The 26,560-nt window shown below is 39.6% G+C and overlaps 1 protein-coding gene across 1 annotated transcript in view; it reads right to left on the reverse strand.

The window, feature by feature from the left end:
• DPYD (dihydropyrimidine dehydrogenase) overlaps nt 1-26,560 on the reverse strand; it is a 311,278-nt gene that overhangs the window by 26,274 nt on the left and 258,444 nt on the right. Inside the window, exon 19 of the mRNA XM_031057867.1 lies at nt 16,906-17,085. Within this exon, the coding sequence (XP_030913727.1) occupies nt 16,906-17,085 (180 nt within the window). The remainder of the gene's footprint in view (nt 1-16,905; nt 17,086-26,560) is intronic.

The following is a 26,560-nucleotide window of genomic DNA, read 5'->3' on the forward strand; positions in this document are numbered from 1 at the left end:
ACTCATGGTTTAGCTCAGACCTGAGCACACCTTTGACATGAATCTCTTCTTTGTCCCCACACACTGCACCTCACTTCTTACAGCAGCAGCTGCAGAGAGCACAAACTGCATTTTATTTTGGATGAAATGAAACCTGAGTGACTGTGTGTGCTCCAGGGATGCTGTTGCAATGAGCTCCAGCTGCTAATGGGCATTTAGCCCATGAGAGCAGACAAGACCTAGAAGTCAGTAAGAAAACCTGGGATGCACATGGTGTGGACACCAGTGTGCAGCATCAACCATTTCACTCTGCAACCCTGTTCCTATCTGACCTGTCTGTCTGCACCACTCCTCAATGTAAACAGAACCTCTGGGTGCTCTCATCTGAGCCACTGCAACTTTGTCCCACCTACAAACTGAATTCAGCCTCTGGGATGCAATGAACTCATGGCTTAGCTGCTTTATATCATTGGGAAAGACAGGGACTTGCCATTTTTTCAGACCATCCACACTTGGATAACATAGATATACTAGTCACACCATACAAAAATATGTGTATTAGTCACACATTTATATCATTTCATTACATCCTATTATATCTTAGATATTTCTGGAGATTTTCTAAAAATTCTGACTGCTTTTCTTGGTTTTGAAGCCTCAGGCTGTTAGAGCTTTTTTCTGAGTGCAATTTTCACTAACATCTAATAGAGTTCATTTCTGTGTCCAACTGTCCATCTTTCATGCCCAGTCACATACTGCCATCACTTGTCTTTTTTCTTTTTCCCCTTCAGAGTCTTTTGCAAGATCCTCTCTATATCCACAGTAGTAAATCAGTGTCTGGGAATGTTCCTGGGCACAAGGATGTTTTCATCTATCCTAACAAAGCGTTACAGCATTTTTTGCCTGCTTTTGGCCTGTGCTGACTATCAGTGTCCCAGGCAATTCCTGGAGAGCCTTTGGAAGTCAGCATGCTCCAGGAGCCTTCCCAGCAGGCAGCCTGCCTGCAGCCAACCTGCTTTGGAGACTAACAGCTTCTGATCATCGGCACAGGCTGCTTGGTGCCAGCTGGCCTGAGCACCTAGGAATATTCCCGGGTACATTTAATTTGGAAGTACAGACATTTCTCTCCTTTCTGAAGTTAGGTGCCTATAGGAATCTAATCACTTCTGATGTCAGTGCCCAGGCAGAATGAAGTAAAACAGTGTAACATCCAACTAGCTTCAAAAAATGCTATTCTCTGTCATAAGGGACTCCCTGGAACTAGAGAGACAAAGCTTAATGCTAACCATAAAAGGTATGTCATGGTACGGCATTATTTATCTCTGAATTTTTTAACATTTAAGAACACCTCTTTTTTCTCTCTTTTTTTTTTTCCCCAAAATAGGAAAAGTACAATTACAGCTTTAAACAAACAAGGAAATGAACAATGTTCTAGCATGAGACAAAGAATGAGCTGTATCTGCAACCTAGTCTTAAAGCAAATTCCTGCACCAGGAAAAAATCGTTTGTCCATTCTACGGCTCCTTTACACCACACAGGGTTCCTTTCACACTTTTTAAAATGCTGTTGTAGTCTTAATTAGGAAGCAAAGCAATCTCAGGATGCTATAGAGTTTTCTTTTTGACACTTTACTGATATCAGGGACACTGACACTGACATCAGCATGGACAGATCATAAAATTATAATATTTTGATTTAATACTCCTAAGTGAAATAATAGCTTTAAAAAAGGTTACTGTTTATGATTGCTTCCAGCTTCGTTAACATAATTTACTATCTTCTTTAATATAATTTACCTTAAGACGACTTTGCTTTAAAGTCTTTAAACATTTCCCCAACAGAAATGAGTAGATTTGAGGGATCCACTGCCTCATTTTTTGTAACAATGAAACTGACCTATGTCAAATACTTGGCAGGTCCCAATGACACTACTGAGAGTATGGATCATATTTAAACACCAGCCTAGGCACCTAGTTTCCTTCTTCAAGAATGAGAAACATCTTGAGAATTATAATGTCTTCCATTTTTCTGAAAATAATACAAACTGAATATTCACAGAATGAGTCTCCGGAACAGAACTGTGAACTCATTTTCATTTCCTTTCAGTATTTAATTGGGTTCCTTTAGCTTGCCTCTAAGTGTCTCTGTTTCTGTTCCAGAGGACAAAAGAAACCAGATAAAATGGACACTTGTTTGATATTGTTGCCTTCCCTAGCAAAGGTTTTATGCCACCTTCATCATTAAAGTATCCCAGCAGTCTCTCTTAACTAATGAACTCCACCTATCTTGCACGTCTCACCTGCTCTCTCATTGCTGTTCTTTGGTATGGATCAGGCTGCTTGGTTTTGGTTAAGATTTTAATGATTTCCTTCCTGTAAAAACAAAAGCAAGCAGCAACACAGATGCACTTGTGCACAGAGAAGGTGTGGAAGTGCCTTTTACTGTCAGGGTGAAAAGCAAGGGCATTACCTGAGTCTGAGGTCCTGTGAGAGCTTGTCCCACAGCCGTGTGCATGCCCCAGAGCCAATCCAGCCACCTTACACACAGCACTGTTAGACAAGTGTGCTCTGAAAATCCAGCAAGCAAAGGAGTGAGTGCAGGGAGTCATGGAGTATAGCCTTCCCTGGGATTTCAGCACAGAAGGTACAAAGGATCTTTTAACTGACAGTGCTGAGGAAAAAAGCCAAGCACTTTTTTGCTGTTTGCTGTTCTGTGCCTGGATGGCTCATCTGGGACTTCCACACCACCACCACCACCCCTCACTGCCAGCACATGCAGGGAGCCAGGGAGAAAATGAAAGAAAATAAATGGAGGCAACAAAGGAGGTCAGTGCTTCACCTGAGATGGAAGATAGATCTTTTCTTCAGTGAGTGTTGAACCTTGCAGCTGAACTGCTCTGTTGGAAAATGCTGGAAATCCAGCCTGGAAAATGGAGGGAGGATGGCCTGGTGCATTCACACCAACTTGAGTCTCTGAGCAGACATGCTGCAGCATTTTAAACAAGCTGGAGATTTCCACAAGATAATTACAACTGCTGCTACCTGATACTCTCCATTCTTTTACCTCTTAGTAGAAGGTAAATCACAGTAATAGTAAATCCTTCTATAGAAATGCAAAGCAGAACTAAGAATGAAATTGATGGCGCAATTTTAATTTACCACTTTCATTGCTGTTAATTTATACACAAACACTCTGCCATAAGTTCCCCCTGGAAAATAATCCAACTCCTTTCAAGCATCCCCCATGAAGACTAGATACAGACACTGAGTTTCATGCTGTATTTTAGTATGCCTTAAAAGATATCCTATTTTTTCAAGCTGGAGAGAAGAACATGCTCCTGTAGCAAGACAAAGCACAGCACGTTTCAACCTTTATTTGAAGTTCCTGATTGCTGTGATAAGGGCTGAAGAATAATTTAAGATACATCAGCTATAATAGATCACAGGAAAAAATTTCCAACGGCCTTTAAAAAGTCTTACTGTTCTTATGCATATAAAGCCATCTGGGGCACAAACAAAGCTGAACTTTCTGGCTGAGCTCACTTCACAACTCACAGCTTGGTTCCAGTGTAGATCACTAAGCCACATATTATCTTTTAAAAATTCCCCAAGAACTTGAGCCCAGATAAGCACCACAACATAAAATTTTCATGGCTATCCTGCCTGTTTCATGGCACAGGTCACACACATGGCCAGGACCTGGCCATGAGGATTATCAGGTCTCCCCACTGCAGGGTTCATGGTTTGGGGCAGAGTTTATGCTGCAGAGCATCCCCCAGATGGGCACAGGGTGGGAAGTAGGGCATGGGGGGCCAGGAACAGCCACTGTGGAGCCATTGTGGCAGAGAAAACCTGGGAATATTTTGAACTTCGTGGCAACTATTTCCTAGAAAGTAAGAGACCATGGGAAAAGCTCAAATGTCTCAAACTCCAGCTGATTTTGGAGGAGAAAAATCCCCACGAATTAGAATGAGAACTGTACATTTCAGAAACTCCTGTCTGTGAGAAGGTAAAGCTTTGGTACTCATCAAGGCAGCAGACTTTCCTACTGTCCTCCTTTGCTTTCAAGATGACCATTTGGTATATTATACAAAGACAGCAGTGCTACTGAGGACAATTGTGTTGTTTTCTCTGCCCGGTTTTCAGAGAAGGCAGACACATTTTGGGGTGTTACTGATTTCAGATTAAATAAAGTATCTGCAATTTGCTCACTGGTATTATTTTACTATTACCTTCATTTTAATTACTTAACATTTCAATTTGTATGAGAAAACAATTTCATCTCTGATCTAGAAATATCTCCCTAAGATCAAGTAAAACATTTTCAATAGGCAAATGTCCGAACTGAGTTTTTTACTCACTGAGCCAAGAACAATTTTCAGCAATATACTGAAATTATTTGTTTAAGCAAACGTTTACAAGTACATTGAAATCAATTGTTACATTAAAATCCAAATTCTTAATTTGCTTAACTCCAAAAAAATTTCTATTCCTTCATGACTATAAAAACCAAGTAGAAACCCATATGCAATAAAACAATTCCTAGCCTAAAATTTGAATCCAGTTGTTCAATAACTTCAATTTCTTTGTAGTTTTTTTTTTACTTTATTATGCTTGTATAATACCCTCAAATATATCTTTAAAGCTTTACAGCCCTTTTGCAACAGCATTTGGGGCGTGGTCTCAAAAGAAGCACGTTTATGAGCTGCAAGACAGGAAGAAAATTAAAGCACCCTTACGGGACTGAGGCAGGGACACTACGGTTATGAGCTCAGATTTTGATGTATCCACCACTACCCATGCAATTCCTGAGTCTGCAAGTTTTCCCTGCAATTGCTTTATGGAATTGTCTTGTACTGGACTGATAACACTGTACAACCTCCCAAAGCTCGAAACTGAAAGCAAGTTGTGTTGTGGCATGGTCCCTTTCACAGCAGCAACTGTGCATATCCTGGCTAGGGCTCATGGTCAGGGACTGCACCCCTTGTGCTGGAGAATCCCAAGGGCAGCTCACCCAGTCAGACACCTTGCACTGAGCCCTTTCTCTGTGGATGAGCTTTGGAGAGCTAGAGTCTTACAACAGACTATGTTAAGATTTCACCTAAATACATCTCAATAACTGCTTGGTTCTGCACTAAAAATTATATTCCCAGTGTGTGCTGAACTATGAATAATAGTGGTCAAAACCAGAGGCATCCCCTCCCAAACTGCCATTTAGGAACTGGGCAACTAAAGACACAGTCTGGATGGAGAGAAACTGATTTTTTAAATGGAGGCAGAGGGGCAGACTTTCAAGCTTTTCAGACTGCATGTTGATCAGTGAAATGTTGTTATAAATACCTTTGCAAACTATTCATACTATGTAGACAAAAATAACTCAGCAATAAGCAACAGAAATATAAATTAGGTCCTGTGGAAAAATGTAAATACAGTTTTTCCTCCATCTGCTTTATCCTGGTAAATAAGACCAAAATCCAGCAGCAGGCACAAAAGCCCACCCACAGACCAGGAACTGAAGGTCAAAACCAAGCTATGACAGAATTGATAAGAAAATGGCTGCAGTCTATCAAATGAAAGATGATGACTTTGTTGTGAAGAAAGAGAGGGAGCTCTGAAGTGTGAGGCATTTATTAGCCCTGTTCTGCACCAACCAAAATGGCCCTGAGGCCATGCACCTTTGGGTGCTCCTTGGGAAATGGTGATTACAAAAAGGCACACTCATGCTACAGTCACCAAAGGATTTTGGGTTGCTTCTGTTTTAACTGGTAACTTTAGAAGCTTCAAAACATCATTTTTCCTAATGAAAATGATACACGAGCTGTTTACAGTTTGGTGATACATTTTTAGCAAAAGGGAAAATATAGATATGTTTGTGCTCATAGAGGTTTCTGTGTTTACAATAAGTCTTCTGGTTGTCAATTTACAAATGGAAAATTTTGAAATGACATTTCAAAATGTCAGAAGTGCTCAGCATTTGAAAGAAGGCTCAGTAAAGGCAAGGAAAAATTGCTGGAGAGACTAGATTAGACTTTTGGTTCACAGTTGGAAAATATGCCTTTTGGCATATATTTAATATTATTCTTAGTTGCAGTAGTTGTAGTAGTAGTAAATATTCAGAAAATATTAAGTAATGAATAGCATTTTATCCTAAATTTTATCTATGCTGTAATGATGGTTAATATAAACACAATTATAGTTCATAGGCTCAAACTTAACTACTTTAAACTCAACTGCAAGACCTTGTCCTGGCTGATCTAAAAAAAATCCCTGTATTTTAGTGATATGTGTCTGCATTTCTCATTAATCCACACATAATGTATAAAACAAGGTATTTTATGGCTTTTATATAAATAAATCATCAACTGGAAAAAATACAACACAGTAATAGAAAGGAATGTATGAATTATTCCAAGCAGCCAAACCAGAAAGATACAAAATGATTAATGAAATGAAAGATACATAATGTGACATATCCTGACCAATATATGGGTTATATACTGACTTACACTGGACAGTTACAAGTGTGAAAATCAAAAACACAGCCATGGCATAAAATATAAAAGGAGCTATTTCATTAAAACTTGTCTGCTGAGTTGAATGAAGGGCAAACAAGGTCTTACCTGTGTGAGGATTAGACCCACCTTCTTAATAATAGCTAGGGAAGGTGTTCTTAAACATCCACCATCAGAGCACACAAGTTCAATCAGCCTGAATGAGATCCCAAGAAATCAATAAAATTCTTGCCAGGCCACTTCAAACTATTACAGAGCCTCAGTGTGGAGCAACAGATTACAGGCTGGCTGTAATTTTTCCCTGGAACAACCCAAACACAGTTCTTGGGCCTTAATGAGTTTTGTTCAGCATGAATAGGTCAGCAGAGTGCAGAAATCTTTTTTCTCAACTTCTCCATGTAGAAATGGAGCCACCAGCTCCATTCAGGTACTGGGGGCAGTTGTCCTGTGCCAACATGTGACTCTTGGACAATGGAACAGAAAGACATTTTTAGTCCCTTTGTCCATAAAAAACTCAGGAAGCACAGCTGTGACTGCTAAGACACCCATGTGGTTGAATCAAAACTGCACAAGACTACAAAAAACCTTCAAGGGCTTTCTATAGCAATAAAAATAAAGAAAATGGGAAAGGTCATAATCATGTCTCTTAAGTCTGATCTTATTCTTTAAGCAAAAAGACATTTCAATTGCATACTGTTAGATACTTACAGGTCCAGGGACTTACAGTAAGTCACTGTCTGAACACTTTATAAGGATCCAGTTGCTTCCATGGGTAGCCCCTATTGTACAGCTATCATGTAGGAAAGGGCCAGGGTCTAGCTTGTGCAGACAGGAGAAGTCTGCAAGTCCAGCACATAGTTCTGGCAACCCAAAATTTCTCCCAGCAGTACTTCCATTAGATTCTCTGCATTCAAGCTTTACAAGACCTCCCCACCTTTAATCTCAGCAGCACAGCAGGAAACCACCATCATTTCTACAAAAACACTTTTCTTCCAATCAGGATAATTTTTCTTCTACTTTTCCTTAACACTTTTTCCCACCCCTCCTAATTTAACTCATCAGTCTCAGTTGAGTTTTCACTCTACATCAGAAAATCCCCCTTTCTTCACTGATTGAAAACGTCAAATATTTATACATCACTGAGTTCTCCACCTCTTATGTTTACAGGACACTTTAGGACTTCTAGCTTCTTTAGCCTCTCCCCATAAATAACTCCTCTATACTTCTCATATGTATGTGCATGCCACTACACTTGAGGCTATTCTTATGGGCCAAATCTGTTCCTAAGAAAATTAAAAGATGTTCTTGGAAACTTCCTCTCAAAAATAAAAATAAAAATAAAAACATAAAAATAAAAGAGTTCTTGGAAAACAGGCTAAAAATAAATTCTAAGTCTGCTGTCTATGACCAATACCACCTACTTAATTTTGCACTTTCCTTGCATGGACATTGTGGGCCACAGAGTACCTTGCTATCCAAACAAACAGCTTTCTTAGATGAGAACCTTAAAGGGACAATGATTCTTTCAGAATGTAAAAGTCCAAGTCTTTTCTTGCACATCAGTGTGTGTGTCTGTGACTAGTACCATAAACAACATAGGGACACATAAATAAAAGCAGGTTTTACTAATAATAGCTACCTATAGGTACAGAGGGGGCCTTTCTGATTGCACAGATATTTCTAAGCCATCTGGATATCTGTAGGATACAGCAACTCCGTGAGACTACACCTCATGTAATACCAAGCATTTTACTAGGGCTTAATGAACTAAAAGATGGTTAGAAGTACTGCTTAGAAATACACAATGTTGTTAATAAATGTCTTCCCTCACTAGGGGTAGATTCTAGAGGAAGAATTTCGTATCATCAGGTTCTCAGACTAGTAATTATAGCTTACATTTTGAAAGCCACAACCTTGCTTTCATGAATGCAATTTGCATCGAAATCTGCACTTAAAAAATCAGGGAGAAGAGTTTTGCACACATAAATTAATTGCCAACCCATTTTCTAGTGCTTGAACTGCAGACAATTAGCTATCAATCATTACTGACCTGGGCTTTACTCAGTGAGGACACAAAGAGTGCACCTAATACCAATCCCACAAATACTGCAGCATCCTAAACATCCCCAAAATCTGTCTTCAGCTGACAAAGAAAATACTCTTTAGCAGGAAAAGCTGGTACAGAACTGAAGGTTGGAGAAAGAGGAGGAGAGGAAAAGAGACCGATTGGCTCTCAATTAATATGAAAAAGCTGATCTCTGCCATTGAGGAAAATTCTTGCACCAGCAAGTGCTGACTGACTGTGATGAGGAATGCTTTATCACCCAGATCCAGACACCCTTTCATATGGTGATTATTATTCCTGTCATGACCCTCTGGTCATCAAGCCACAGTGTCTTTTGTCACGAAACAACTATCCAATAAGGAATAATCTAGGAATAAGCCTGTAGCATAATATCTTCTGCTTGCTTATACACACAGCAGGAGGAAGAAAATCTTCTTCCTGTGAGTTATTACCTGCTCTAATCCACTTTGGAAAATAGCAGTATTTCCTTAATTTTGTGAAGCATGCAAACATATATTTCACAAACTACAGCTACATGAATAGCTCAGACCAGAGCTGAAAGCAAATCTTAAAGCATTCTCAGGTAATAAAAAACAGTCCAGCATCACCACCAAATCCACGGCAGCACAGAAACTATCAAATATTCACATTAAACTTTATAAGACACTCAAATACTGAATTGCATGTCAACTTGCTGACATGTTTAATTTCATGTTGTCTTCTATAAGGCTGATGTCTGGCCTAATTCCTGATGCCATTCTTGGAGCAACATCTTTGACAAACAGAGACAGCACATGTACAAAACCCCAACAAATGCCACATACTACCTAAAACATTAGACATTTTATATTAACATTGCCATCATCCACATTAATATTATCCAACTACAATCCACTTTAGAACTCATTTAACCTCTTCCAAACACTATTTCTCTGGTTTTTCCTATTCAGTTCCTTGAGAAAGGGGCTACTCCTCTGCAGTCAGACAGTGTACACCACACTGAAAGCATCCAGGGAAGAAGGGCTGGGAACCCTGCCCTGGGAGCAGAATGAGGAACCATTTCTGGCCACACAAGCCAGTTCTTTTTATGTCTTTTCTGTCTCTAGTGCCTATGTAGATCACCTAACACAAGGGCTGTTTTGAATGGTTTTATCCAGCTAGCAAGCTAACCCTAAGTAACAAATACAACAATACATATACAACTGTACAGAATAAAAAATTAATGGTGTTAGAGAAGGATGATGCACAGAGACATTATGTGTGACACTGGGGAGGAAGTGGGGGTAAGTGTGCATGGTTAATATGAAAAGATGTCAAAAAAAATGAAGCATAATAATAGTGCAATTTATCCTTGCTAAACGTACTGCACTGTGCTATAATTAAATATGAAAACCTAAATTTATCTCTATGTTCGGCTGTCATTAACTTAACAGGGAGTGCACATGTTCTAATCTAATGGCTGATTTTTTTCTCCATGTGCAGCATATTAAAATGTATATTAGCCTCAAGGTGCATAAACACAAAATAATAGACCAAAGGTTTTGGCCTGTGGAGAAAAAAAATCCATGCTCAAAGGCCATCAAGTAGCTGGTGATGCAGGGGAGACACTCACTTAGCCTCATTAAGCCGAAGCTCTCTTTTGCTTGTCTTTTGTTCTGCATGACAGCAGCCTCTTTGTTGTATAATAATTCATTCCAAGTTCGTTCCAAGCTACCGAAACTGGTGAACTGTGGCCATTTTAATGAGCAGTATTGGTGGTATGCATAATCTGGAAGCCACGTGGACCAGGCAATCACAGAGCACTGCAGCCAGCAAAATGAGATACTGTCGAAATCACAAATTTGTCAAGTTGTTTTTGGACAGGGTATTATAATAAGCACTAAAATATGCATCTTATTACTCTGCATCTGCCAGTCAAAGATCACTGTAATGAATGCATGCTGCAGGGTATGACCAGGCCGTTTGCCTAAGTAAAACAAACTGCAGAGTACAAAAAAAGAATTATGTATTTTTGGCAGTGCCTGGATATTTTTTTTAATCCTTTTGCATCAGGAGTTGGATTTTCCTGGCTTGATGTCCACTGCCAGCAGTGAATGCACTAAAACTGCCACAGCCAAGGAGTTAGCGTGAAATACACAGTTTTCTTAATAGCCACATTTACTGCCTGTGCATCTGAAACTTTAAACTCCATGCTCAAAGCAAATTTAGCATACAGTACATATAAACCCCCTAAAGATTAAAGTATTTAAAATACACTTTAATAATCCTTGCTCCTTTTGTTTTATACATTTCTACTGCAAATGGCTTCACCGTTAGGGAAGATACATTTTACATAACCTGCTCTCTCTGTGAGAAACAGCACTGTAGGTAATCACAACATAAACTTCCATAATAGAACAATTAGGAAAAAAAAGATTTTAAAGTGGTCCTTTTTTTTTCTACAAATTTGTCAGACTCATAATTGAGCTCAGCTTGAAAGGCTGGGAGGTTCACCAATGGCAGCAAAGCTGGTAAATATGACTTGTGCAGTGGGGTGCAGAGTCTGCTCTGCTGGCTCTCCCCGCAGAGAACCACCAGACTCTCACCTGAAGCAATGCCTGTGGAGGCCTTTCATCATCAGATGAGGAGCTGAAAGGCTAAGCGGGGAGCAGAAGGAAAGGACTTATTTCCTCACCTTCCTGCAGATAATGGTGCAGACATATTTTGGCAGAGCCTTATTTTTGGGCAACCCAACAAGCATTTGCAGCAAGAGCCCCTGAGTGTGCTGATGCGAGTTCCCATAATATCCTAAAGTAAGAGGTTTCTTGATCAATACTGGCTTACACTTAAAAGGCTTTGTCTGGCTGAAAGCCATATTTTGGGTCCAAGTTTTAGCTAATGGGAAAGAGGATCAAACAGCTCTCTTGGGTTTGTGAGGCCAGGTTTGGTAGCAGGGGGAGCTACAGGAAAGGCTTTTGTGAGAAGCTGTTAGAAGGTTCCCCGTGTCTGACAGAGCCAAGGCCAACCAGTGATGGACTCGTGGCTGGCCATAAGTGAGCCAGTCAGGAATTATAGTAATGCCTCTGTGATAACACATTTAAGAAGAAAAATTATTGCACAGAGGTAATTGCACTTGGAGAAGAGAGGAGGAAGAACATGTGAGAGGAACAACTGCCGACAAATTTGTTTTCCTAAAGAACAAGGAGCACTTCCAAAAATGAAGGGTGAAAACCTCTGCTCAGTGATAGTAGTCAGAGGTCTTAAAGAATCTGAAGGCAGACAAAACTCTATGATGCAGCAGTGGTTCTTGCATGGCTGAGTTCCCAAGGTTTTTTCTTTGCCATACAAAAGACTACTTAGATTTGACTGCAGTACAGTTAGAATTTAGCAGGTTTATACTGTTTGGAAGACTCAGATTTTAGTACCCACAGATAACTTTTAGGAAATGAAAATTTTAGTCCAAATGGGAAATCTGTTCCTATGGGAAGTCCATTCAGAGAAGAAAATCAGAAGGTTGCTAAATTTAAGGTGATGAAATGTCATTGAAGTCATACACTGAGCATGTACAGCATCATTCTCTTTCATCTGCCTGATGAATAAAGCTAATGTCTATAACTGTCTTTTTAACAGATACAATTTTAACATTTTTAGTACAGCACAACCTAAACAGTTGAGAACTACCCACTGAGTTCCTTTGGGGTATTGTATATTTCTGGAGTAAAGATGCTTAAATTATTAGTTTTTGTTATTTTTAATTTTTTTATCATTTAGACATGATTAAACAAATATCACTGTTCATAACTCCTGGTGCTGAAAGCAAAGTATGAAACATCCATGTATATTCTTTGCTATAAACCCACACCTACCAGCTGGCAAGATTTTTGTTTAGCTACCTGGCATGTACAGCAGTCACTGCATTAAGAATGATTTTTACAGCTGACATTAGTGGAAGTTTTTACAGAGACACACTGTACCACTTCTGTGATCACCAGCTGACACAGTGCATTTCTGGGACAGAATCACCTCAGCTCTCTGGATTAAGATCAGTGAGCAACTAATAAAAGAGTCCTGTAACAAACAGACAAGGTGAGACAGTGAGACACACAGGGGATCAAATTGTACCTCTGGGGAATAGTACACCGTGTTCAGATACCTAGTGAGAACAGAGTTATCTTTATTGCTCCTGGTCATGTATGTTCCTGAGAAACTCGTGAACATTATTTTAAAACATAGTTCTATTAATTTTATATTGTAAAGAGACCAACTGTGCCCTTTCTCTAGTTTATGCAGTCACCCTAATAACTTTGGGTTGTAAGAGTGTGCACTACATCTTAACTGTCTTCCTGAGTGCATCAGGCACTTGATCTCAGTCCTAAATTCATTCTGAGGTAAGTGTGCTTTTACACAAGTTCTTCCTTGAAGGAGTCAGTGAGAAGCACTCTGGTGTCATCCTTACTTTGCCATTCTCTCATCTCAGCATCAAGATTTGCACACTGAGATTAAACCTGAGACAGGCTGACAGCTTTTATTCCATGCAAAGGCCACTCAGAGTTGATATTAATGACAGTCACCTGTGCTAAGGTTTCAAGTGTCAGGTCCTCCCGCAGAAAAAAAACAAACAACCCAAATCCAACTCAATAAACCATCTGAAAAGCAATGAGGAAGGAACCCAGAACCCTGGCTTTGGCCACCTCTGTGAGTCTGACACAGCATCTGTGCTAGAACTCTCTTCAGAGCTGTTACAGATAGGTTACAACCACAGGAAAGAATGAGTAAAATTGGTGGAGCTATGGAAACCTGTATCACCCGGTGACTGGAAACCAATGAGGCTGGCATTCCTAAGTGGGAATCTCACTCCTGTTCTAGGCAGTGCAGTACCACAGGTCACATCCTGGACAATGGCTCCAGCAGCAATTGCTGTGTTAGCAAAAGGGAAAAAGCTACTGAAAAGACAATCAGAAAATAAATACTGCTGGCTCAAAGATGATAAATTTAGGGTCTACATACAAAAATAAATAGATTCTGCAACAGTGAAAAACAGAAAAAGAGCACTCAAGTTTCCAAAATATTTTCCAGCGCTGTGGTGCTTCTGATATTTCAAGGGCTATAAATTATCAGAAGTATTAGTTTCATTAATGCAGAAGGATGAACAGATACTAATCAACATGAATCTCTTTTTCAGCCAAAGCATTTTATGTTTGCTATTTAACTGCTTGTTATATTACACTATTTAGCACAGTACTTTCAGTATTCTCTCTGTTTAGGAAGGAAATTATTGTGATAAATGTAACACCTGACAGTGATAACTGTTCAGTTCGTCATTTATGTGGTGACTGCACGGCAAGACAACTTCAGTTTGAGGTTAGGAGTACCATTTAGAAGAAGTTATTTATCTTTTAGTTTACTCTGGTCATCAAATACTACAATATTTCATGACAAAACTCCACTGTGTCACTCTCCTCTGGCAACACTCTGAAGTCAACATCTGTTTCATGCTGAAACCAGGATAGACAATGAATTATAAAAAGAACAGTCCACCATTACATAAAAATACAGACATTAACATTCAATATTGCACTGTGAATCAAAACAGATACCATTATGAACATACTTATCTGGGAACAGAATGGCTCCTAAATCTGTAATTTATTTAAAACTGGTAGAGGCTCAATGAATTTGTATACAATCAGAAAGCAAATGGTTCTTGATGCTGGTGAAAATAATTCTCCCTCACTTCCTTATTACCAAAATGTCAAATGTCTGACCTTCCTATCCCTGTGATTCTATTGGAAAAGAACATAATCTTGTAATGAAAAGGAGGATGATTCCTGTATATTTTAAAATCTACTGCACCAAACCCACAATGTATCAAATTCAGCAGATGCACTTTTTTTGTTCTTGTTGTTTTTGAATGCAAATGTTCATCTGTATTTGCTGCCTAGCTCCTTAAGAGGTCTTACTGAAGAAACTGCATTTCATCTCATGGTATATACCAACACAAACTGGGGCAGCTCCTTATGCTTCCATAAGGCAGGATTTTGACTGTCACATTTTACTTCATATATAGCATATACATTCCCACACATTATTTCATCAATGAGAAAATATCAATAGGTTCTTTTCTCTGTTCCAAACAGAGAGTAAGGACATGCTTTTTAGTGAATTCATTTTAGAAAGAGACTCACAAATGTGTTAATGACTTGCTGCCAAGCAAGTTAGATATTTGTGTTTGAATTGAGATGAAACTACAGTACTTAACTAAATTTACTAGGCACAAGTACATGAAATCCAATATTGATAATAATTTATGAAAGTAAGAATACTGATTCCTACAATACTGCAAACTTAGTTTATGATAACATAATTAGTTACACTAATAACACTGCTTAGGCACAGTCTTGCTAATTAGGATATTATAAATATTAATGATATCAAGTCTTTGTATTTGATTGCCCCTAGTAGGATCATTTATCACGGTATTTCCAGTTACCAGAGTTATATTATTTTTCTTCCTTTTCCCTTGAATGTTCATTCCTGGACAAACAGCCATCCTGAGCTTATGCCTAAAATGTATCAATAGCTTATCAACAATGCAGCCTGCTTAACTTTAAATGCTATTATTTAGTAGGAATGTTACAATGCTATAGTTCAGAGCTAATATGAATACACAATAAATTATATTCTGTATGTCTTTTAAATGTCTAACAGAGCCAGCCACACAAGATTACATAGGGCTTTGTTTTTATTCTTTTTCATGTGACCTGTTTCAAGTTAAGATTCTTTTGAATTATTAAATGCTTCCTTAAAGCATATTTTCACGCAACCTTTTTAAAGTTAATTATCAATGTAGTGACAAGCAAAAAAGGACTAAAAATTACAATTTTTTTTCCTCATTCAAGAGGACAGGAGAAACATCTTTGACAATGGTTGTCTCTTTTGTAAAATACAAAGGTAAAACAAAGACAGAACACTGAGTGCAGCTTGAAAGAAGAATTACAACAAATCTGTAACATGATTTGGAAATGCTGTGTAGGTTTCCACAGGTGTTAGAGGAAAGAAGTTTAGCTATAACCCTTTGAGCCTGGTTTAACTGCTTAACATAAGTAGATGAGAATGAAACTGCTTATATCTTGGTTTATTTTTAAGCAGTGTATTATCCAGAGCTTTAGGAATAGGATTGTCTTTCCTCCTCGAAGGTAATGTTATAATTTTCAGAGCTCCACAGAGAACAACAACAATATAGGAGTCTCTAATCTCCTGCTAAATCCAATTCCAGTCATCAGCAATGATAAGCAGAGATTTGGAGGCGTTTGACACTCCAAATCCTATTCTTTTGTAATTCTTTACTTTTTACAACATTTTCAACAGTCATACATCAGATTTTTGGAAGGATAATCAATAGGCATGATGTATAACTGAAATCAGTCTTCAAAGTGATCCCTTCTAGTAACCAGAAACAAAAGCTTGGCCTCCCTGCTGTGCAGGTATTTTGCTTAGAGCAGGAGGCAGCCGGGCATCAGCAGGAAGCCAGTTACACCTCCCTGCTTCTCAGTATGGATCTGCAGGTGCCCTGGTGGAGGGGTGAGCAGGGCTGGGGCAGCTGCAACCCATTGCATCTGTCAAAAATCTCCAAAAATGCTTTTGTATCAGGGAACTACTAGAGCAGAGAGGAAAGACAGTCCAGAGGTTAGGATTTCATGCTGACCATCATTTACATTCCCATTTCATCACAGACTTTCTAGGTTTGAACGATCTTGCAGAATTTATTAAATTGTCTGGTGTCACCAATCCTCACTTAGAACTTCCCTGTAGAGGGTTTGGGCATCAGCACACATGAAAGACCACAGGATGCTCAGGTATGGTGACTGAAGGACCATTCCTATCTGATCTCACATTCCAGCTAACAGCTGATCTGCAACTACCTGTCTCAGCTGCTCAGAGCCAGTGCAAGAGGGTTTTTGCATGTCTCCTGAGTGTTGCACTCTGGCTAAAACACCCAGGAGCTTCTGGCATAATATTAGGATCAATCTGAAGTGAGTTGAGTTTTGTTAAAACAAGCAGTTCCAGAACCTTTTCTAATGCATTTTTAATTTTACATCCTATATTTTTTTAAAGACATGATGTTATGAATCACGTGAAGAGATCATATTTATAGTAAAAATGTTAGCCTGTATCAAGTCATTTCAAGTTTGTCTTCTTAAGCTACCTACATATTTGTTAAGAGTCAGAAGGAAAATGACTTGGTGACTAATTGTGACAGCAGCAGTGATTAATCAAGGTAAGTAGCAGAAACTGCATACAATGATTATGGAATTAAATTCAAAACAAAGACACAGTGTTACTATACAGGAATGGCAATAAAACAACATACCTTTCCCATCAGATCAGCAATTCTAGGCACTGGTTTTCCTTTCTGATGGCGCATGGTTGCGGGACTCTGTCCATCCCAGTCTTCAAGCTCCTCAATGCTTTTCAGGTAAAGAAGAGCTTGCAGTCCAGTGCAGTAGTCATCAATGACAGTGAAATCTTGATTTTGGATCGCACTGCACACCTACGAAATGCAAGTCAGTTATCAGCTCCATCCTGGCAGAGAAGCATGGAATTAGCAAACTTTTTGGATTTACTGATTATCAGGTGACCCCTCCTGCAACCCCACTGGGTAAGAACTATAAGGATTCAGGATTATTCTCTGATTAATCCTATATCATGATGTCACCACTGCAGTTCAGGAAAGAAAGGGCTCAATAACACCACTTATGCCCAGATTCCCCAGCAGCAGCCCTTGGACAAGACCTGAGGGCTGTTTAGGGATAAACCTACAAGCCAGCCCCAGATGTGCCTGCTGGGGAGCTGCTGCTGAGCATGCCAGCACACTGGCAAACCACCACCTGCGCTCAGAGCTCTGCCTGCAGACACTCAGTGGTACCCCCCAGCCAGCTCTGCTCAGGAAGCACAGGCACAACCAGTTAGGTCCCAACATAGCAAATCACAGAGCCACAGACTTGCTGAGACTGGAAAGCATCTCTTGAGATCCTGTTATTCAACCTCCAGCTCAGAGAAGAGTTAACTAGAGGGGACTACCCAACACTGTATCCAGTCAGGATTTGAATATCTCCAACTACACCTCTCTGGGGAACCTGGTTCAGTGTTCAATCTCCCTTGCAGCTTTTTTCTTATATTTAAATGGAATTTCCTGTGTTTCAGTTTGTGCCCATTGTTTCTTGCCATTCCACTGGATAGCCCTGAGATTAATTTGGATCCAACGGAAGTGTCTCAGCAAACAGCCCTCATTAAACTGACCTGTTGGTATGGGGTGAGCATTGCCAGGCACAGAACAGAACAATCCCCTTCTGCCACTCAGTGCAACTGGGAGGCCACTTTATTTTAGATACTTTAGAAACATAAATAGCAATGTAGCTTTATAAACAAATAAAGTAGTGATCCCTGACCTGCTTAACATGTACACACAAAACTACAGACAGCAGAAAACAGTCCAGCCATTTACATAGGTTCTTCTAGAGCATGTTTGGGATATAAGCTCAGGCTTAAACCCACAGAGATCCCCAACCACACTAACAACTGAATAAAAAAAATCCCTGACTGTTGTCTGAATACCTTCTCATTAGCTAAACTCTAATCAGCCATCAGTGACAAGGTGCAGGGTTGATTGAGTGCCATTAATTATCAGTCCCTGGAAATGCTCTGAAATTCCATATGTGTCAGTGTTTTCAGCCTCTGATTCAGCTTTTATTTTAAAAGCTGAAAGGAATGCTCCTGATAATACCTTGACTCCACGCACACACAGTGAACACAACAATGAAATAGCCACCTACTTTAGAACGTGAATTGGTGCACACAGACATGCACAAACACATCCACACTTCTTCAATGTGGAAACACACTTCAGATTATAATTGACATCAACACTTAAAAAGCACAGGAAATACACTATTGTTTTCCCCGTTTCAGAAATGACAATACAGCTTGCAGTCCTGAAGACAGGTACACATCATATCGGGAAATACCACATACTACTGCTGAACAAGAGAAAAAAGAAAGCTATAAAATAAGCACAGTAACATTTTCTATGCAGTGCATTTACATTACAAAAAAAAAATCTGTTTCTCTGGAGAAACAGTGTGGGCATTAATTAGGCCTGTTATACCTTCCACAGGATTCAAGACTGTATTTTTTTATGGCAATTATAGAGAGCATCATAATTACTTCCCGTGCAGGTTATTTAACTGCAAAACCCCACTGATGTTTTCTGTACAGCAAGGAATTCTCTGGGTTTTTTTAGTGCATGGGTAACACTTTTATTATCTACTCTTACAAATACTAAAACTGTAAAAAAAAGCAGTTAAAAGCCATGTCATGTCACTTGAAACAAGTTCAGACACTTTTGTCAAAATCCTGAAATATTTTGACAGGATGTATATACATGAGATACATCCGAGGATACCTGTAATAATCTTATAAATAAAGAGGCTTTTACTGTTTTCCAGCTTGTGGTGCAGTATTATGAACTGCAAAATATAAAAATGTGTGGAAGATAATAATACACTAAGAGCTAACTATTTGTCTTCTCTGTGATTCTATATGCAATGCACTATATGCACTTCTCTGGAAAGCCAAGAAAGTTCCAGAAGTCAAGGCAAAATGCAACTTCTAAGAAAAATGTAAATGTCTGCACTCAAGAAAAAATGCTATATGACATGGAAAGGCTTAGAACAGAGAAGTGCTCTCAAACAATCCTCCTCTTCTGTAGAACCCTTATGACTGTGGTGCCCAATGGTGTGGATAATTAGCAAAAGACATGCCTTTCACTAATTTCACTGGGATAAAAGCAAGTGCTTATGTTTATGGGCCTTTCCTAGAACAAGAGAGCTTCAAACATTAACACATACAAAACCAACTACAATAATTTTGCCATGTATTTGGCAAATTCCAAAATTCTGAGCTTATGTCGCACAAATCTGATGTTGAGACCTGTATTTTAGGTTTACAGCATCTTCCATCAGTCAGTGTAGAAACCTTTGCTGCATTTTAAAAGGTGGTGAACAAAGTCAGGATAAAAGGTCGCCATGACCCATCAGCCATGACAATTCCTACACCACAGAGAGAGGTTTTTAGCATCATACCTGGCTGCCTCTGAATCACCAGTTTAAATGACACTGTGTCCTCTTTTCAGCACAAGAGAAGTGGCAATAGACCAGGTGAGACTCGAACTCAGGCATCCGGAAAAATCACAGAAGAGCTGAACCGGCCCCTCCACACCTCATTAACGGCCCTGCTCTGCTCCAGCTGCTCCACCAGGAGCAGGCACTGCCCTCCCTTGCACAGCTCAGTGCTGCCCGGGCCCCCTCTGCTGCAGTCCAGATATTGCTGCATCCAAAATGGTTGCTACCACCTCTCATTTAATGTTTTATTAAACTACCTGAGGAGGAGATAAAGGTGAGAAGAGCTGTGTAAGGGCTGCTGTCCCTGCCTCGCACACCGACAGAGCAGCAGCAGGAACTGCAGCCAGCCCTGGTCCTCTCCTCAGCATCAGGCTGGTACCCACCAAGCGCAGTGCTTCCCTTTAGACCCTGAAGCAAAAACCTGAACAGCAGTGAGACTTTCTAGGTGAGAACACAGCCCTGCTGTGCTGTGCCAGAGCAGTGGTCTGCATCCTGTGGCCAAGAGAAGCCGCTCACGGAGGAGTGCACGGAACAGAGCGCGCCCGGATGCGCTGCTCGCGCCATGCGTCAGCCCCGGCTCTGGCAAGCAGCAGTGCTAGGATGGCACAGCAGGGATGGCACCTGCTTAATATCCCTTAATCCTAAATAATCCAAGTGGATCTGTTTAATGAGTAAATTAACATTCAGCTGTTCACTAACCCAGCTTTACACCTGAAACATTTAGGTAGAAAGTATCTTCTGCGGAAGATGAGAGACTGGCCCTGTGGAACATCCTATGGGACATAGTAAAGCCCAGGTGACAGCCAAGCTGTCAGCTCCACTGCTGACAAGTGCTGTCCTGCTGTCTTGCTTGTGTTGGTCTCTAGAAGCTGACTAGAAGAGAAAGGTGCTACATTTTTCCTGTTCAGGAAGGTATTCATATTGCACTAATATGCAGGGAAGTAAGTTTGCACAAGCTTGGTTTTACTGCATTGTCTGGCTCTGTCCCAGTAGTAGAACTGCTACAACTTAATTTTTAACATGGGATCTCCTTCCTTTTCTCCCAGATCCAGACTCCAATGATTGCCCTTTATATCCCAAAAGAGACACCTAGGCCAACATGCAATGTATGGTCAATGATATTGTGCTCTCTGTATTCTCAAATCTAAAACTGCTCAGCATAAATTGCTGTAAGCAACTGTAAGTTACAATTCTAATCTATACAGACATGTCTGAGATAGTAAAAGACACAATACCTGCTTTGCTGCTGGTAAACAGCCAAATTATCTCATTGGGAAATGGGGATGTGAAATAAATCACAGGTTAAGGCTCTAAGTAAAACTATTCTGCAAAATGCAATGATGGGAGAGGCACACAAAGGTCCCTGCTGATGTTTTTCATAAGAAATACCCAGTCTGCTCTATTCCTAAATAAACATAAAAAGTGAATTTAACTTTATCATAGGATCTAGACACATTACAAGTCTTACTTGAGGAACTGGAGTAAATTGTAAGGAGATTATTACTGTGTAAAATAATTTTTATGGGTTACAAGATTCTTATTGAACATTCACACGAATCTGAAACTTTTAATTCATATATTTTGAAGAAAAGTTCACCGCTGGTGACAGGTACTTCTACATCAGTCACAAAACATTGTAAACGCCTTTGCTGTTAGCAGAATTATTACACAATAAAGAGATGCCAATTTCTGAAGTGTTTACTGAGGCAAATCCCCTGCACTGTTTATTGAGAGCTCTGTCTGTGTAAGACTTTTCAGTTTTGTTCATAACTGTTTCTAGAAACAATGGGAAAAATACCCAGACATTAAGTTTTATTACTGTTTCACTCTCTACAAAAATGGAAGTGGTTCCTGTCCAAACTTTAGCATATCCTGAGGGACTGCATGGAAGACCTGTGCCATCCATGCAGAATTTGGACAGAATGCCTGAGGCATTTCCAGCCAGATCACCCAGTAAAGCAATTCCTCTTCAGTGTATCTTCCCTTTGGGAGATCTTGTAGAGGAGAAATATTTTTCTGTAACACTAGAAGAGGAAACAGTGAAGTCCTCTTCAGGCTGTGCAGTCTCTCTTACCCTGCAACTTTCAGTTTTTACATAAACTCATTATTATATGGCAAAATCCCAGCTGGACAGGTGATGATGGGGAAGACATTGCCAAAAATGAGCCCTAGTCCCTATCTGCATTATTTCTATTCCATCAATAGCTGGGATTTCAGCAGAGGCCACGGAGGAGATGCAGATCTAGACGTGCTTGTGTCAGTTTTTCCCAACACTACTTTCACCCAACAAGAGGTATTGTGTATAATCTCATATACTGCTAGATCACCTCAAAAGACTGGAGCAAGTCAGAGAATCTAGACTGATCAATAATCTGCTGTTTTGCAAGAAGAGAGTAAATATTGGTGTGACAAGACCTGTGTGAACAAAAATCCTGTTGCGCTCCAACTTGAAATTGTTTCAAAGCATTCTTAGAAGGCTTTGTAAGTGAAGAATTTGTTCTGGGAGTCAATAGCTTGGACAAAATTTTAATTTTTACACCCCTCTGAAATATATATCTCTCTCTTCAGGATATGGGTGTAAAATAATCATCACTTTTATGAAAACAGAAGTATCAGTAAGGAGGCAGATGGGTGGCAGTGATACATGGTCTAGAAGAAGATTGATGGGTATATATTTGTATATATAAATGCAAATCACGCAGCTTTACTGTTCTACCATATTAGTTTCCATTTGTTGTAGCTGTACAACATCAAAGCAGTGATGTCTCCGTATATTGCATTTAGTGGTAATGTAATGGACTACCAAAAAAAAAAATCAAAGTGAGAGTTTCTAAGTAGTTTCCTGGCAATTGAGACAGCAGGCTCTTTCATCTGTGCTGTAACTGTGGCAGTGCATTGATTTAAACTCCTTCTGAGATCTCAAATGCTTTTATATTCGTAGGTCTCACTGGCTCCTTTCTTTTTGCCTTTTTTTCCCCTTCAAATGATAAAATTCTAGCATTTAGCAGAATGCCATCTTGCTTCACCAGAAGATGGAGACTAATTTCAGCTTTGGTTCTAAACTGTACAGGTTTTGTAAATAAAATAGCTCTCAAAATGCCATTCGATTAAGAAATTGGCCTTTCACTTCACGATTTCTGATATTCTGACCACAGCAAAGGGATAAACAACTATTATTCCTCTGAGATACCTGTGAGAGGGTTTACAATGCATTAGAAATTGCGCTTTGTCATTAATTTGGTTGATTCTCTTTGAAATATTTTTTCTGGTATGCTCAAATGGTAAATGAAAGGTTTACTATTTTATACTATATTTTAAATTTTAGCAATAATCATCTTTCTGTAGAAGCTTTCTTTTCCTATTAAAAATTCTTCCTGATAAGTACTCAAGACATAAATTCACCTCCTTGTTGGAGAAACATTTATGAATGCCTGTTATTTAATGTATCGTTGAAGCTACTGCTTTCTTGATTAGGTTCTATTGATTAGGATTCTTGTGAAAAACACCTGAAGCTGTGAGTGAATGCAAGATAGTTCAGGAAGGACCTTATTTGTGCCCACCTGTGTGTCTATATGAATTGCCAACATTAAGAAGGCTAATTTAATTGTAGAGGGCAAGAGCATTATGATAATCTGGGTGAGGCATAGACACCATTTAGGATTTATTCTCAAAGGCAACTAGCAAAAATTGACTTGACTAAAGGGAGATATTTCTGGTCATTGCAATCTATATGCTGCATAGCTCTTGCCTATGGAAATGAAAATGTGCCTTTTCTAACCCCTGTAAAATAATTTGGAGATCTGGGCCCAGATCTCCAAAGCAAAAAGCAGCAGACACTGCACAGGTTGTCTGACACAGTGCTCATAATAATGTGGCAAGAGCTGCAGTGTGAGAGCATGCAGACAAATAGAGTCTCCTCTGAGAGGCATTTCTGTACGTACAACCTTCAGGACACCAATGTCTGTGGAAAAGCTGCCTCTAAAACAATGGTTCCTCCTCCTCATGTCTCGTTGAACAACCAACTTACCAGAACATTAAACGCATAGCCTAAATTATCCTTTCTATCTAATTATTACTTCTGCTAGAGGGTTGTAGGATTAAGAACATTAGGGGAAGTGGTTTATCAGACAATGTGGTACAATCTCAGGAAAAAACCTCGAGACTCTTTGTTTTAAAGAACAAATTTGTGAAAAGAAAAAGCTTCCAAAATATTGATATAGTACAGATGGAATGATTTGATTCACTCACATTAGCTGCTTAAATGACTCTAGAGATAGAGGTTAGCAGATGGGATGTTACTTAACAAGTCTTCAGAAACTGGATCGACGCAAAACTGAATTGGATGATAGCTGATAGGCTTTTTAAAACATTACGACTGAACTAATATACATGAGCTAGTGAACCACTGTTTGTTTCAGAGTCTAGCATAGCTTTCAGAAACCAGTTTGAAGGACTGAAATATTTCATCTATGAATTGTCTGAATTATGGGGAAAAAAGCCCACCTAGTCTTTTTTACTGATTCCTAGACATAAAGTGCTAATGAGCAGAGGGCTTACTAGTGACACTTTGAGGGATAACACATAGAAGAAAGACTCAAAGATACTGATAACTCCAGGCTCTGCAAAGCATGCCACCATTCACAAAAGGCTTAAGAAATCTATTAAAAAAAAAAAAGACTGGATAGTCCTACACCATGTGGGTCTCAGTAAGTCAGTGAAGTATTTCAGATATTTTGTTATACCTCTATACCTCAAGAAATTTCATCAGACAATCTTGAGATAAATCGTCATTCTAATCCAAAGTACAGGCTAATGTAAGTAAATAATGGAGCTCAAAATTACTTAAAAGGAGAAGAAGGTCTCCAGCCCATGCAAGACAACCTTATGGGATAGACACTGCCACAGCTTGGATCCTCTCTACAACAGGACAACAAAATGCTGACGTGGCGTCAAGCAGAGCTGAGCTGGCACTTTGGGAGCATCAAGGCAGGCAGGGAAATATGGATGCAGCAGCTGGGCGGCAGGAAGAGCCCCACAGCTCTGTGTGCTGAAGCCACAGCAGCCTCGTGACACAGGCTTACAGAGAAGCTTCCCCAGCACCAAGGGGAAGGCTACTCTTCCTTGCAGAGAGACCTCAAAGAATCTGATTTTGGGGGCTGCAAGACAGATCTTGTTCATGTACTGCACTCCAGCAACCCTGGGCAGTTGTGAGTGGCCGACGATGAAGGAGGAGAAAAAAGCTGAGAATCCATTAGGCACTTATCAGATGAGGGCACGGTAGGAGATAAGAGCGCTGTAAGGGATCCTTTAGGAATGTTATCCAATGCATTAATTCCTAGCCTACTCAAACCTATTTTTCCTCCCTCCCCTTAAGTTCTCCAATGCCAATTAATGTATCTTCGATCTAAATAGCTAAACTGGGTGTTTGGGAGTGGGAAAGTGGTGCTTATCGAGGGACCCTGAACGATGCAATTTCGTATCCCATGTCTCTGAGAGAGGAAATGCAGAATAAATCAAGAATTTTCAGAAGGCTCCTTGAGGTAACTGTGGGTTTTTTCCCTGTCAACCACCCCTAGAGGAATGGTTGTATTTCCTTATCTCACTAAAGCATTCTGTCAGTTCTTGGAACTACAAAGTGAACTTTTCTGCAGTAGGTGGGCACACACACTGATAAAAGCGCTGATCATGATCATCTTTCCTAAATATGATTCCACATGCCTTGAGCATTGAGGAGTCAGGGAAACAGCTTCATAATCAGCCATGTATAGCAAATTGTATCATTGTACTGCAGATCTACAAAATGAATGATAGCTTTGGAAGCAGATGAACTAACTCCCCTGCGTAAACAGTCCAATCACACATAGAGGTTCTACAACTATCTTTAAATACATGCTGAATATCACATCATATTTCATTATTTACACCCAAAGGTCTCGCCTCTGTCTTGAAAGTACTGTTCTGGAAAGTGAAATCCTTGAACTCTCCCAGTGGTTCTGCAGCTGCTGGGACAACCACCAGCAGTGTCAGGTAGATGTAGATTTGTTTGACCCACTTCCACAAGCCATAAACTTCAGCTCCAAAGAAATTTCTATAGCAGATGCCAATTAAGTCACTCAGATCTGGTAGTTTGATGATAAAAGCAATCAAGTATTACACAGCAGTTTGAGTGTTTTTAAGTTTTTGTTTTCTGAGAGCAAGCCAACAGGAACACGATCATCTCTAGAACTGAGTTGGTCTGTAATCCCAATTTTAGAAAGGTGTATTTGTCAGAGATGAGTGTATTTCTAGGAAAACATGCTTTTCAGAAAAGAATGGTGTTCTGAAAATCATGTGGAAAAGAGTTTCAGAATTACCAATATGTGCTGTTTGACAACATGGAATGTAATGGCTCCATTTAACTTGAAAATGTCTGCTTTGCAATCCAAGTTAATTGGAATGAAAAGGTCAAAACCAAAATATGTTGCAAAAAGATTGAAACAGATTTGATTCACCCAAATAATATTTTTGTCTTTAAATGTGTTAATTCCACACGTTTTTAGAATTTTGATTATCAGTCTAAACTGGAAAAGTTTTCCATGCTTAAACTTCCCTGTGACAGAATAACTATTTCCTCATCACAGGCAAAAGCTGGTCTCATTAATGCCTAACAGATCCAGGACAGACCTTCAGTGTTCATCCCAGGACACTCTGAATCAGACACAGCAGGAACTTGACATCTATTCTGATTAAATGAAATTTGTCAATGAACAACAATTCCCTCAAAGAAATTTTCAACAAATTCTAATGAGAACCATCTACTTTGGAACATCCTCCTGTGACCAGAATTTTGAAAGCTGCAGACCTCTC

This window comes from Geospiza fortis, unplaced genomic scaffold (genome assembly GCF_000277835.1).
Source record: "Geospiza fortis unplaced genomic scaffold, GeoFor_1.0 scaffold403, whole genome shotgun sequence".
NCBI classification, from domain to species: Eukaryota; Metazoa; Chordata; class Aves; order Passeriformes; family Thraupidae; genus Geospiza; species Geospiza fortis.